The sequence below is a fragment of the Pelophylax lessonae genome (genome assembly GCF_965119305.1).
Source record: "Pelophylax lessonae genome assembly, chromosome: 2".
Lineage (NCBI taxonomy): Eukaryota > Metazoa > Chordata > Amphibia > Anura > Ranidae > Pelophylax > Pelophylax lessonae.
Genome location: NC_138769.1, coordinates 311,640,088 through 311,653,160, shown reverse-complemented (window position 1 = coordinate 311,653,160; position 13,073 = coordinate 311,640,088). Strand labels below are relative to the sequence as shown.

Sequence of the window (13,073 nt, the reverse complement as noted above, 5' to 3'; positions counted from 1 at the left end):
GATGTAATAATTTGTGTTTATACCTGCTTGTAGTTCAGCTTTAAACTAAGGGTAGACCTTTTATCTGGAAATTGTTCTACAGTTAACTAAGGATTTTAAGACAATTTGTGCAGGGCTACTATAAAGTAATGCCACTCCAAGGTTGCAATAGCATGTTAGAGTAAAGCCAAACTTTGCCACATGGAAAATGTACAATAATTTGCTGCATTTGCATCTTAGTTCCAGTGCTTATTTAAACTGTAGCTGGGAATATTGTAGATGGGCAACAGTATTGTGATTCCATAAGCAAGAAATATAGACAGGCAGTTATGTATGCCATGTAATCAACAAATTTTGTCTTGCAGAGTTGGATCCGTGTATCTTAGATCACAATTTTTTTAAACAATCAACTGGTGTTTTCCAATGAATAATTTAAAGGATGCCATCACGCCTAAGCATTTTGATGCATTAAAGGAGTTGTAAAGTCAGAAGGTATTTTATCTTAACGCATTCAAGAGGATTGGGGCTGTCCTGTGCAAAATCACTGCACAGAGCAGGTAAGTAGAACATGTTTGTTATTTTAATAGAAAAAAAAAAAAAATGAGACTTTACAATCACTTTTAAGAAAAAGTCAAAAATTTACCTTTTATAGAAATGGATGGTAATGCCTGAAGAAAGAAAAAAAAACACACACACACACACACACACACACACACACACACACACACACACACGTAAAATGTGCCTAAAACAAAAAAAAAAAAAACACACTGCCCCTCTCACCTGAGTAATGACTGTAGCCAAAAGGCAATTTTAACATAGGCATCGTATAATAGCATAGCTGAACTTCGGGCAGCTAAAAGAACACCAAATGCTGGTTTGTGTACAACTAGCGTTAACTACCTAAATTTGACCTGGATTCAGCCTGGACACACTTGTGCAGCACAGCTCAGACTAGGAAGTCAATCAGGTGTGTTGCAGTACTCATGGGCAATAAGCAGTGAGAAAGATGGGCTCATCATTCTGCTGCTTCTGCTTAACTGTCTGGCCACAGGCTGGAGGCAGCAATTAAAAAAAAAGACCAAGTCTCCAGACTGGGTGTGCTGTCTGGCAGGGCTGTGTAAATTCTCTATTTCTAAACAGTATTATGGTTTAAGATTTTTTTTTTTTTTTTTTTACTTGCATACACGCACACATGCCACTATTCATTTTTGATGGGTAAAGATACCTACCCACCATAACAAAAAATAATTAAATCCAGATGCTGATTAAAAGTGACCCAAATTGGCTAACATGACAAAAAGTCTCATTACCTTTGTCAGGCTTCAGTGCCCGGAGGTTGACAATGCTGGAGGTTGACAATTGCCTGCTTTGTGAAAGCAGCTCTACTTCCTAGGTTTATGATGCCGAAGAGGTGTTCTACAACCTGGAACTAGTACCATCTTTGGGAGTCAGGCAATGGCAGCCTCCAGCATTGGCTGGTAGACTCAGTTTTGCCAGTTAAGAGATCTCAACAAGGCTCCTAACAGTGTAAAGAGCAGTGGTGTGCTCCTAGCAACCAATTAGTAACCCACTTACTGCTCACTCTGGATAAAAGAACCCTTCATGGTTCTGAAATGTTGCACTTGTTTGACTTATATTGTAGTCACAAAAAAGTCACTATTTCTGAAGAGGAAGGTGTGCTGGCACCATGATTTGTGTTCCATTTTAATTTTGCAAAATGAGTAATTAAAAAAAAAAAAAAAATGAAAACTGCAATATTGTGATTCATTTAATTTTGACTATAGGAAAAAAAATTGCTTTAAAAGCAGTTGTTCAGTCATTTGTTCAAAAATGAAAAGTCAGCAGCTACAAAAACTGTAGCTGCTGACTTTTAATAGGACCCTCATCTGTTCCAGGATCCAGAGCTGTCCTCATCCGGCCAGTCTCTTCACCGGGCTTTGGTCCTTGGCACCGGCATACTAACTGTGAGCAGCGGGATGTGGCTGCTTGAAGCTTCACAGCCGGTTGCTCACTGTGCATGAGTGAGCTGTGCTGCGCTATCTGATTGGTAACGCAGCTTTCTGGGAGCTGTGAAGTGTCCCAGAAGGCTGCTGGGGACGGAGGGGGGCCAAACTTCCGCTCGAATCACTGCATCGATCCAACCAGAAGTGAGGGAGTGGTGGGTACCTGTCAAAACCAGGTACCTGCTCTCCCCCAAAAAAAAGCATGTGTTAAATGTTAAGAAAGGGGGGGGGGGGTAAGAGGAAGAGCAGAGCTTTCTCTTTTGGGTAAATTTCTGCTTTAAAAAGAGTCACCAAATGCTCTTGTCTGTGATGCATGGTTTTTATTTCCATGCAACACCTAAGGTCAGTGATATAGCGAGTCATTGGTACAACAGCGTGGTTGTTGTGGCTATTAACAGATTATAGCTTATCAACTGAGCTCTGATAGAGTGAACTAGTACTGGAAAGTGTGTGCCAGCCAAGAAAGGAGCTTGTCTCGGCTCCAAACAACTGTTGAGCAAAGGATGGATCCATGAAGTTGCACATCAATGCAGACCCACTGGTATTGAAATTAATGGCAGTCTCAGCCTAGGATTCTGCAGGACCAGGCCCCCTAACACGTTTCACTCCCCCCTCGGAACCCAATTATGATTAAGCTCCAAAGGGGGGGGGGAGACACACTGGGGGTGTGGCCTGCCATTCATTTCAATACCAGTGGGTCTGCATTGATGTGTGGCTTAATGGGATCCATCCTTTGCTCCGTTACACTTCTGTTTTTGCATTTCACAGCAGCAATGCAAACCTGGGCTAAAAATCATTAGAGGCAACTTTTTTTAAACACAGTTAAAAAAAAAAAAATATTGCAGTTCAGGTTTAATTTATTTCCCACTAAACAAATTAATGAAAATTGAAGTAAGAATAAACTTAAAAAACTGCAGTGCCAATCAAGACACTTTTTTTAAAAAAAGTCCACATCAGTATGATACTTTAAAGCTGTTGGATAAAAGATTGCTGTGCTTGAAACCTCTATGTTAGTGGTTGAAACCTCTATGTCAAGTGTATTGCCAGTGTAAGCGCCAAACTGCCTAAAAAAACATTTGTTTACCAGTTTTAGGTTGATACTGCCGAGTTGAATCATCTCCCAAGTTTTTTACATCGCTCAGGGACTCAGATTTATCCACCAGGCAAAGGGCACCATTTCTAATCATTGTGATTTCCTGCTAAGCCAGTGCCAACTCCTGCTCCCCCCCCCCCTCACCCCCTACTCCACTCAGTTTGTGGACTTAGAAAGGCCAATCTCAAAACTTTGTAGAGTACTCAAAGGAGGGGCAGGTTGTACCAGCAAATATATAGCATCTTTTACTGTCTAGTGGCTGTAATAACCCTTTTAGGGGTTATTCTTTTTCCCAATACGGAGAGTAAAACTGAAGAAGGATGTGGATTACTACACCAAGATTTATAACAAACCAGCAGGTAGTTTAGCCTAACAACTAATCAGTTTTGAGATAAGAAGCCCAATAAGATGACACAAAGATCGCTCTTGCAGAAGTGAAACACAGGACCAAAAAAGATGTATGCACTGATTGTATGGTCTTATTTTTGTCAGGGGGGCCTTCTATGGCCATACTATGTGCACTGCCCATGAAGATAAAAAAAAAAAAAAAAAAAAAAAAAACATTAGTAAGGATATGATAAAGCAGCCTTTTTTTTTAAAATCATGCCAGATTAAAACTGCAGATATAACACTTACGTACAGATACCATAAGCAAAAAAAAAGTAAAACTTGGAATTGTCTCAAAATAAAATAAATCAATAAAAAGAGCAAACAAACATGGGTACTGGAGTACTAGAGCTTTAATGATGCTTGCAGTGGGGTATGCTGCCTGATGTGAGAAGATACTACTTTGTATGTTTACAATTCCATATATGCTGCATTCTATACTATTCTTCACCCCATAACTAAAGTGATTAATCAAGGGTATTTAATATGGACAAAATAATGCTATTACTATAACAATGTGTAGCAACCCATAACAATGATTTTAGGTAAACTTTATAAGTACAGTGTCAACTGGTTACCTAATTTTACACAAAACAACTGCTCTTCATTCTGCGCTATTGGTTTGATTATGTAGGAAAGTCAGTCATCTAAAGAAAAAAAAAAAATCATTTGATCAGCATCTAGATGCTGTGTAAGCAAGAATGTGTCTTTCCGATTTTATAAGCCTTATTAAACAATCAAATTTTACAGCATCTTAGGCCTCTGATTGCTGCCCGAGTTATACGAGGTAAAATAAGATAAATATACAGTAGATAGGAGGCCCCTTCTTTGCAATGGTGTCATCTATTAAGTTGGTACTTCATTTAGGATATCAACCTTTCATTTACTTAGCTAGCATAGAAAAAAAAAAAACACAACCAATATGTACCTTAAAATGGTCACACAAAAAATGTTTTAATATAGAGGCCTTTATTTAATAAGACACATTTGCAAAGTGCAGTATCCCATAGTGACCAATTACAAATCACCCATTTGCCTGACTACACTAGACTGAAATCTAATTTGTAACTATTGTTCTTTGTCTAGTATTACCATTTACGCATGTTGGTCTTTAAAATGTTAATGATTTGTTCAATTCAAAAATGCTCCATTTTTGTGTTGATACCATAGTACTTACCTTGGCAATATGTACATAATAATTAAGAAAAAGCAGCAAGATATCATTTAAAGAACACTCGTCCTCTAATACCACAAAGGCAGCTATTTCAAGGGATGCAGATGTAGCAATATCCATGAGAAGCACAATGTTTCAATCTATTAGGAACTCATGACAGCAACAGGTCATAGCGAATATTCACTGGGCCCTTAAGACTAGTGAAGTGAGAAGCTGGACTCCTCTAGGCGTTGATTTGGCTTGCAATAATCGCTGACTCTTATAACATACATGACAGGTGCACTTTAACTTGTCAGTAGGACATCAACATTTCCAACAATCACCACTCTGCAAATGGAACAGGATGGTCTAGTGCAAAACACCGGAAAATAGTTTGCCTTAAAATATCACAAATGCAACAGATTTCTAGTGAGGAGACCAAATGTATTTTGTAGAGACAAACCGGAAAACCATATATTTTTTAAACTCCTTATCAAAAAAAATGTCAACGGAAATATATGCAGAAAAAAAAATAAATAACAGTTCTGATCTACATAACGTGGGTATTGGCAAATTATACAGCATTAAACATGTATATTTTTCTGCAGTGCTGAATACAACAGCACTTTATCCGAGCTGTAGAAAAAAAGTAGAAAACTGCTAAAAAATACCTTACAAAAATAAACTGCGGCCTTGAACATAACAAAGCATTTTAAATGTTTTGGATCATTTCCTTAAGTGCTCATCTAAAACACATTGTACTGTACACTGAATTGATAGCAGCATTTTTTTTTAACATTTCCTAAGCTATAGCAGAATATCTAATGAATATGAGTTTATTTTATAGAATTAAATACATTGAATTTCGCTATACCATTGAGGTAATTTTATGAGCTATAAGGCCTATGAATAAGATGGTGCAAATGGAACTAGTGTGCTGTAACTTTGGACATCCAATAAAACTTTAGCTCTCAAACTAGTCAAAGCTGAAATGTTATTATCTGCGGTTTGTTATAGCACATGTGATAATATATCTATTGAACTAGTGCCAGACCATCATGTACATCCTTCATAGATGGGGAGTTTGCAGTTTAACAGTTCTTTTCACAAATCAAATATTCCAAGCGAAATCTTATTTACATACTCTGTGTTGAGCGGAGGTTTGAGAAACCTTATTGTATAAATCCATTTCAAGATATAGTAAATGGTTATGAAAAAAAGATCAGAAATTTTACTTCGACAATCATGTAGCTGAATACACAGTTCAAATTGCTGCAGTCTACACGTACCACTCCCTTCTGGATATAACAGAACCATCCACATGGGAGACCAAGTCATCTTCATTATCGAAGTTCTGATTGTACCTTGAAACTACAGGCATGTTTTTTTCACTATAGTTATTGACTGGCCTGTCAAATTGCTCTTGATATCTGTTATAACTAACAATATGGTTCCAGTCAGAGTTATCATCGTCGTGAAGATACTCATTGTACATATGATCATTGCTTTTAATGTCAACCTCCTTTTTCAGGTTGTCAGGAAATGGGTCGAGATCCTCAGGCTGGAGCACATCAATCTGAGACTCCTTCTGCATATCAGATGGAGGAATGTAGCTCTTTGTAAAATAATCACCTCGGAACGTCTGTTTCCTTCTATGGTAGATAACTCCAAATAGCACAATGATAAGGATCAAAAATAGACAACCTCCTACTACGCTGCCAATAATGGTTCCAAAGTTTCCATCCTGCATGGTCGCCATGGTTGATGCTGGTATATGGAACTTTTTCGAAGTCGTTGCTAAGCCTGTAATGTCAATGGATGAATGGGTCTGTGAACTTGTAGGAGGAGGAGTAGTAGCAGGAGGATCTAATGTAAGAAGCAGACAGACAGAGAAGGGAAAATAATGTTAATATTAACTAGCTAACAATGTTGATAATGACAATGAACACATAAGGTATGTGTCAAATACCAAGCTGCAACAAAATGCATTTTTGCACAGATATATACGTTTTAGCTATGCCAGTGAACATACAGTCTAAAGTCAAGAACTTAAATACATTATTTAGGCTCGTAAAGTTACGTGGTTGTAAACCTCATGGGTATCAGTTCTCAAATACATACACCATTTTATAGTTTGTTCTGTAAAAATCCAAAAAGCTGCATTTTTACCTCTGTATTTTCACCTGTAAACCTGTCACAGCTCTCTAAAAATATATGATTCATGGGCATGTCTTTGGACTGGAACTCGGGAGGCAGAACTCGGGATATCATGTGCCCCACATCCCAGCTGTACACACACGACTCCACTGCCCACCGACTGGAGATTTTCAGAGGGATGTGACAGGTTTGGAGGTGAAAATACAGCTCTTTAGATTTTTACAAACTATAAAATGGTGCATGCATTTGAGAACTGATACATATGAGGTTTACAAGTACCTAAAACTAAACACACTTTTTCTCAGCCTGGGGCAGCAGGAGACATGCACCCTTCACTAATGATCCAGCAGAGTCTCCTCTGCAAGTCTGTTAATCAAAGGAGAGGGGGCACGGTGACGTTCCTTTGCATGTGTAGGATTTTTTTTTTTTTTTTCAGTAGCAACAGTGTGGAGGATTACAGATGACAGGCTGTGAACAGATGAGCTGTTAGCTAAAATGTTCAGTTTAATTTTTTGTTATCAGGGTTTACAATTACTTTAATTTAGGCAAGAGAGTGGTATGCATGAAGAAGTACAGATTGACCAGTTCTGCCTAAATAGCATTCCCTCAAGAAACAGAGTAACCAATCCCAATGAACTGGACATGCATGTGGGCACCACTGAGCTGTAGAACTAGAACTTTTGGATAAGGGCAATATTTTGAAGCTTTTCTTATTATACTGTGACAACTGCAATAAAACCAAGTGTTACAATGATTTAAATTTAGAAAGCAGATTCACCTAAAGAGTCTTGAACAACAAGGTGATTTGAAGCGATCTTTAGAACACTTGACAAAAAGAGGTTCATCACTTCTATATTCTGTGAGTTTTCTGACGTTTACCTGGATGTTTGAACACAAAGCATTAAACCAACTCCATGTTCCAATATGGAAGCAAAATAATTTCCCCTCACTAGACAGTGGTTAAGGCCTGGGCTGCGTCCAAAATAATATTACATTCTGTGTAATCCCTTCAGCAAGCACAGGGCCAAGTAATAAGTACACTTTATTACATGCAAATAATCTTTGTAAAATAGTTGTTTAACCTAATTGAGCGTGCTCAAAAGCCACCAAGGTTTATTTGTGTAGACTGAAAATGGAGTATACTAGGTCATTTTAAGGTGTATTTTTGTGCATTTAATTTACACTACAAAATGTTTCTTTCACTTTTTCAGTCTCAAGGAAAACCAATCAGTGCCAACATTTTTTGATCTGCTTGAAAAGCTGAAATAATTATAACATGCTGAGACATCGAATGCTAAATCAGACTGATAATTCCAAGCTAAGAAATGTTTCCATTGGTGTGTAGCTGCCTAGAAAATGATAGGGCACATCTGAGCACAGACTAACAATGAACCCAGCAGGCCTCTCCTACCTTTTGTGAGTAGTACGATGTTCGTAGCAGAACTTTGAATTTGTTGCAAAAGTAATAGAGGCATGCTGTGTAAATGTTTAAAATTACCATCCAATTCCTGCCTATGTAATTTCAGAAAACATATGGTTATGATAATTTGAATGTGGTGCCTATTAAAAATTGTAAGGGGAAAGCAAAATATTACCCACAGCATTGATTGAAATATTCACCATTTTGTAGCCTGCATCTTTTTATTTATTTTAGCCACTCGCCCGACTTTCAGTGGTTGTACCAGGATAATGCCTGCAGCTGCGGGGAACAGGGAACCTCTCCCTGTACTGCTATCACAAGGAGAGAGGAGATCGGCCAGCGGCAGCGGGGAAATGTTACATATTTCACCCTTAAAAGGGGTGGAATATGTAACATGTTCCCAAAGGTGAACTTATCCTGTAAATATGAAGTGTTTAAAAGGGAACAATTTATATTTACGATGTACAATCAGCAGGTTGCATACCCAATCCTGCTCAGAAAAGCAGCTCATACAATGGGGAAATTATTTGATCCTCTGCAGATTTTCTAAATCTGCCCACTTACAAAGAAATGAAGGGTATGAGCAAAATAAGTATTTGTAAGTATTCAGTAAGTATTCAAACCTCACGATCATGGGCAAGATGAAAGAGCTGTCAAAGGACATCAGGAACAAGTTTGTAGACCTGCAAAAGGCTGAAATGGGCTACAAGACCATCAGCAAAAAGCTTGGTTGTAAGGAGACAACTGTTGGAGCAATTATTCGCCAATGGAAGAAATACAAATTAACCATCAATTGCCCTCTGTCTGGAGCTCCATGCAAGATTTCGTCTCATAGGGTAAGGATGAACATGAGAAAAGTAAGGTATCAACCCAGAAATATATGGGAGGAGCTCGTAAATGATCTCAAGGCAGTTGGGAACAGTCACCAAACAAACCATTGGTAACACAATTGAAATCCTGCAGCACACGCAAGGTCCCCCTCCTCAAGAAGGCACATGTACAGGCCCGTCTAAAGTTTTCCAATGAACATCTAAAGAGAAGGATTGGGAGAAAGTGATGTGGTCAGATGAGACCAAAATGGAGCTCTTTGGCATTAACTTGACTCTGTGTTTGGAGGAAGAAAAATGCTGACTATGACGCTAGGAACATCATCCCTACAGTCAAGCATAGAGTTGGAAACATTATGCTTTGAGGCTCTTTCTCTGCTAAAGGTACAGGCCGACTTTGCTGCATTGAGAGGCCAACAGACGGGACCATGTATTGTAAAATCTTGGATGAAAAGCTTCTTTACTCAGCCAAAACACTGAAGATTGGTTGTGTATGGGTCTTCCAGAAATACAATGACCCAAAACATACCTCCAAGGCAACAAAGGAGTGGTTCAAGAAGCAGCATATTAGGATCATGGAGTGGCCTAGCCAGTCTCCAGACCTTAAGCCTATAGAAAATGTATGGAGGGAGCAGAAACTGAGTTGTCAAGCCACAGCCAAAAAACCCCCAAGGATTTAGAGAAGATCTGTAAAGAGTGGACCAAAATCCCTTCTGAGATGTGTGCAACCCTGCTAACCAACTACAAGAAATGTCTTACCTCTCTGCTTGCCAATAAGTGTTTCTCCCCCAAATACTTGTTTTGCTTGGGGATCATACTTACTTTACTCACTGAACTACAACTCAATTTATAACATTTGTATCATGTTTTTTTTTTCTGGATTTTTGGTTGATATTCTGTCTCTGCCATTTAAAATACACCTATGATAAAAATTTTAGACCCATTATTTCTTTGTAAGTGGGCTAACTTACAAAATCTGTAGGGGGGATCAAATTATACTACCCACTGTAAAAAAAAAAAAAAAAGAAAAAAAAGACTATTGCCTCATTTACACACTCGATGTGGATGGGGGAATCCATCCCGCTGAGCTATTGTATTCTGACAGTGAGGAACCTTTACTGCCATCAAATTACAGTGATCAGTGCTGCCAGCTATAGCCCGCAGCACTGATAAATTGCGAAAAACCCAACAGGGTGGTTGTACTGAAGTCAATCAGTAGATCAACTTTTGTGCAACCAATCTGTCTGTACATGAATCGAAATTTGGCCGGTCCCTACTGAACCAGCACAATTTTGATCCTTATATGGCCAGCAAAATTTTTCAACAAGACCTGAACAGGATATTAGAATATACACATAGTTGAATAAGTCATTAGAGGGACACAGAATCATCCTCCTCTGCTAGCAGTAATCCGCAACAAACAAAAGGTAAAACTTGGCTTTCTTACTAGAAAGTCCACCATGTTTTGCAAACTAAATGCTATTACTATATGGATATACCTCAAACAATATTTACCTATACAATAAAGATTAAGTAAAAACAAACTAAAAACCTCCAGCCCCCACCCAAAAGAAAATAAGTCCCTATTTTGCATGCATCTCAGACAAAAGACAAGATGGTGGGAGCGTGCACACTGGGGTGGCAAGAGAGGGACTCTTGAGACACCCTACAGCTGAACACACAAAGGAAACTCATAGGCTGGCAATGTTGTAAAGACTGCAAAAAAAATGGGGACAGAAAGCAACATAAGGGGCACATTTTTCCTAGGAGGGTTTAATATCACTTTAAGAATAAAAAATCTGGGTACCAGGTATCAGATCTGTGCACTGAAATGCTTAGGTTTGTATATATTCTGCAGCCATTATCATTATCAAACATATGAATATCAGGAGGTAAGTAGTTGAAAAATGTAATTCTATACACACAACATAAAGTGACATAGGTAACTTAAATAGCATGTCATTTACAAAAATGACATAGAAATTAGTTTTACTAATCTGTTTTACATTCCCACAGTACACAAAGTTGTAGGTGAAAATCTAATGTAAAGAAATACAATAAACAAGCAAAACTTTAACAAAAATCTATCAAAATAACTGAAAACAATTAGCATATGGATATGTGATAACAGTCACCTAATTGGCCTTTTTTTAACTGGTTTGCAGCACACCCACATCCTTTTTTCTACATCAAGTTCAGCTTTACCCACTTTTTTTTTTTAATATGAAAGCTTAAGTGCTAACTTAGAACCCAAAGTGTTTCTAAAACCTGTGGTAAAAATAATGCCAGCTCCCGCACATGCCTTGTTGTGTTGGCTAACACAGTTCATGCAGGATCATCCAGAAAATCTCCAAAATGGATCCAGTTTAGCTTTTGTTCCTGGTTAGCTACAATACATGCAGATATACCTGCCAATTAAAGGCATTAAAGAAATGGTATGTATTTTTTTTATCATAGTTAAGTGCCCATTTTGTAGATACATAGTGCAAGTGTTTCATCCACATTTCTAATTTTTGCTGTATAACTTTAAAGCGGTAATAAACCCAAAACCAAAAATGTAATTGCAGCTTACCAATCATTAGACATAGTGGATGCATTCATTTTCTGCTTTAGGTTTTTGGCCCTCTGTTTTCACCTGGTGATCTGGCCAGTAACACACCTCCAGCATTATACAGACACCACTCTGGATGAAGGAGTACAGGGGGCACGCTTGGACAGCAGCATTGTTAATCTGGGGGGGGCGTGTTAGATGGACTAGCAGATTTAAAAACGCTAACAAATTGAAGCTGAACTTCAGCTATGACTTTTTAAGCAGTTACAGCAAACTGATTTTTTTTTCCCCTTTGGGATAAAAGTTTTACACAAATAAAACTGATCATTGTAAGCTAGTACTAGCGCCTACCTGAAGACGTGCATTTGCATTAAACGCGCTGGGGCAGGAGCTACACGCTGACATCTTGCTGCCACTTCCATGTTTGGAACTGGCAGCTCTCTTTGTCATGACAAACAAAACTGTGCACTTACAATCATTTACTGGCATTTGGATTAAACATTTTATGGTGGCTCTGTGTGGTGAGGGTTTTTTCCTCCCAGACAGTATCAAGCAAACCTTCTGACTGTTCACAGTGGTAAGAAGTGGTACCGGGGTGTCCCAATTGCAACAATGGAGCTGGTTGACCAGGTGTGAAGGATCCTGTTGACACAAACCCACATGTTACAGCCTTACTCTGGTAGCGTTCATGTCGGTGAGTGCATTTTAGTTCTGTTACTCACGCGTGGTAGAGAGGATTTTCATAGTTGGTGGAAGACGCTTTCTTTGCAGTGATATTTAATCACATATTTTGGACGCTTTTGCATTGGACTTTATTTACACGGGTTAATTTTTTTATCATTTTTAAATATTGTGGATGCTTTTGGCACATTATGAATGCCGTGTTGATAGCACATGCTTTAAGTTTGTAATATTCTATATTTGGAGGCACTGAATTATTTTCTTTGTTGGGTAATGTATATTTACCTATTGCAAGCTGCCTATTTCTTTTCTTTAGCGCTGACCCCTTTTTATTTTTTCAACTTTAGAGACCGGCAAATAAATGTGACCATCCTTTTTTGCCTAATTCACACTGAACAAATGTACATGCAGCTTCACTGGGTGAATGGCTATGCAAACTTTTTATAAACAGACCCCAAGGGTATTGAAACACATTAAACACCTGGAACTAAGACATTTTATTTTTTCTACATTCTACATCTAATAGCATAGAAAATCATACCCACATATACAGTCAGAAGAAAATTACATGTTAATGTTCATTAAAATGTGCGATTAAATAGGTTCAGAGTAGAAAAGAATATGGGAAATGGATACTGACAGAGTATGTTATAATGTAATCCTTCTAATGTTACAAGGGAAGCATGAGAGATTATTTTACAAGCATGCCATGAATATACTGCTAAATAATTGAGACTTTCAGGAGACAGTGACATATTCACATTTATTCATGGACCAGAGTTCTAATTTTATCTCAGAATGAAATGCTATTTTAATTAC

General features: G+C 38.1%; 1 protein-coding gene across 1 annotated transcript in view; it reads right to left on the bottom strand.

Annotated features, from left to right (window-relative positions):
* Nucleotides 1–4,607: 4,607 nt before the first annotated feature.
* NECTIN3 (nectin cell adhesion molecule 3) overlaps nucleotides 4,608–13,073 on the bottom strand; it is a gene marked incomplete at its 5' end in the record, with an annotated part of 151,338 nt that continues 142,872 nt past the window's right edge. Inside the window, one exon of the mRNA XM_082246146.1 lies at nucleotides 4,608–6,484. Within this exon, the coding sequence (XP_082102272.1) occupies nucleotides 5,898–6,484 (587 nt within the window). The 3' untranslated portion in view covers nucleotides 4,608–5,897. The remainder of the gene's footprint in view (nucleotides 6,485–13,073) is intronic.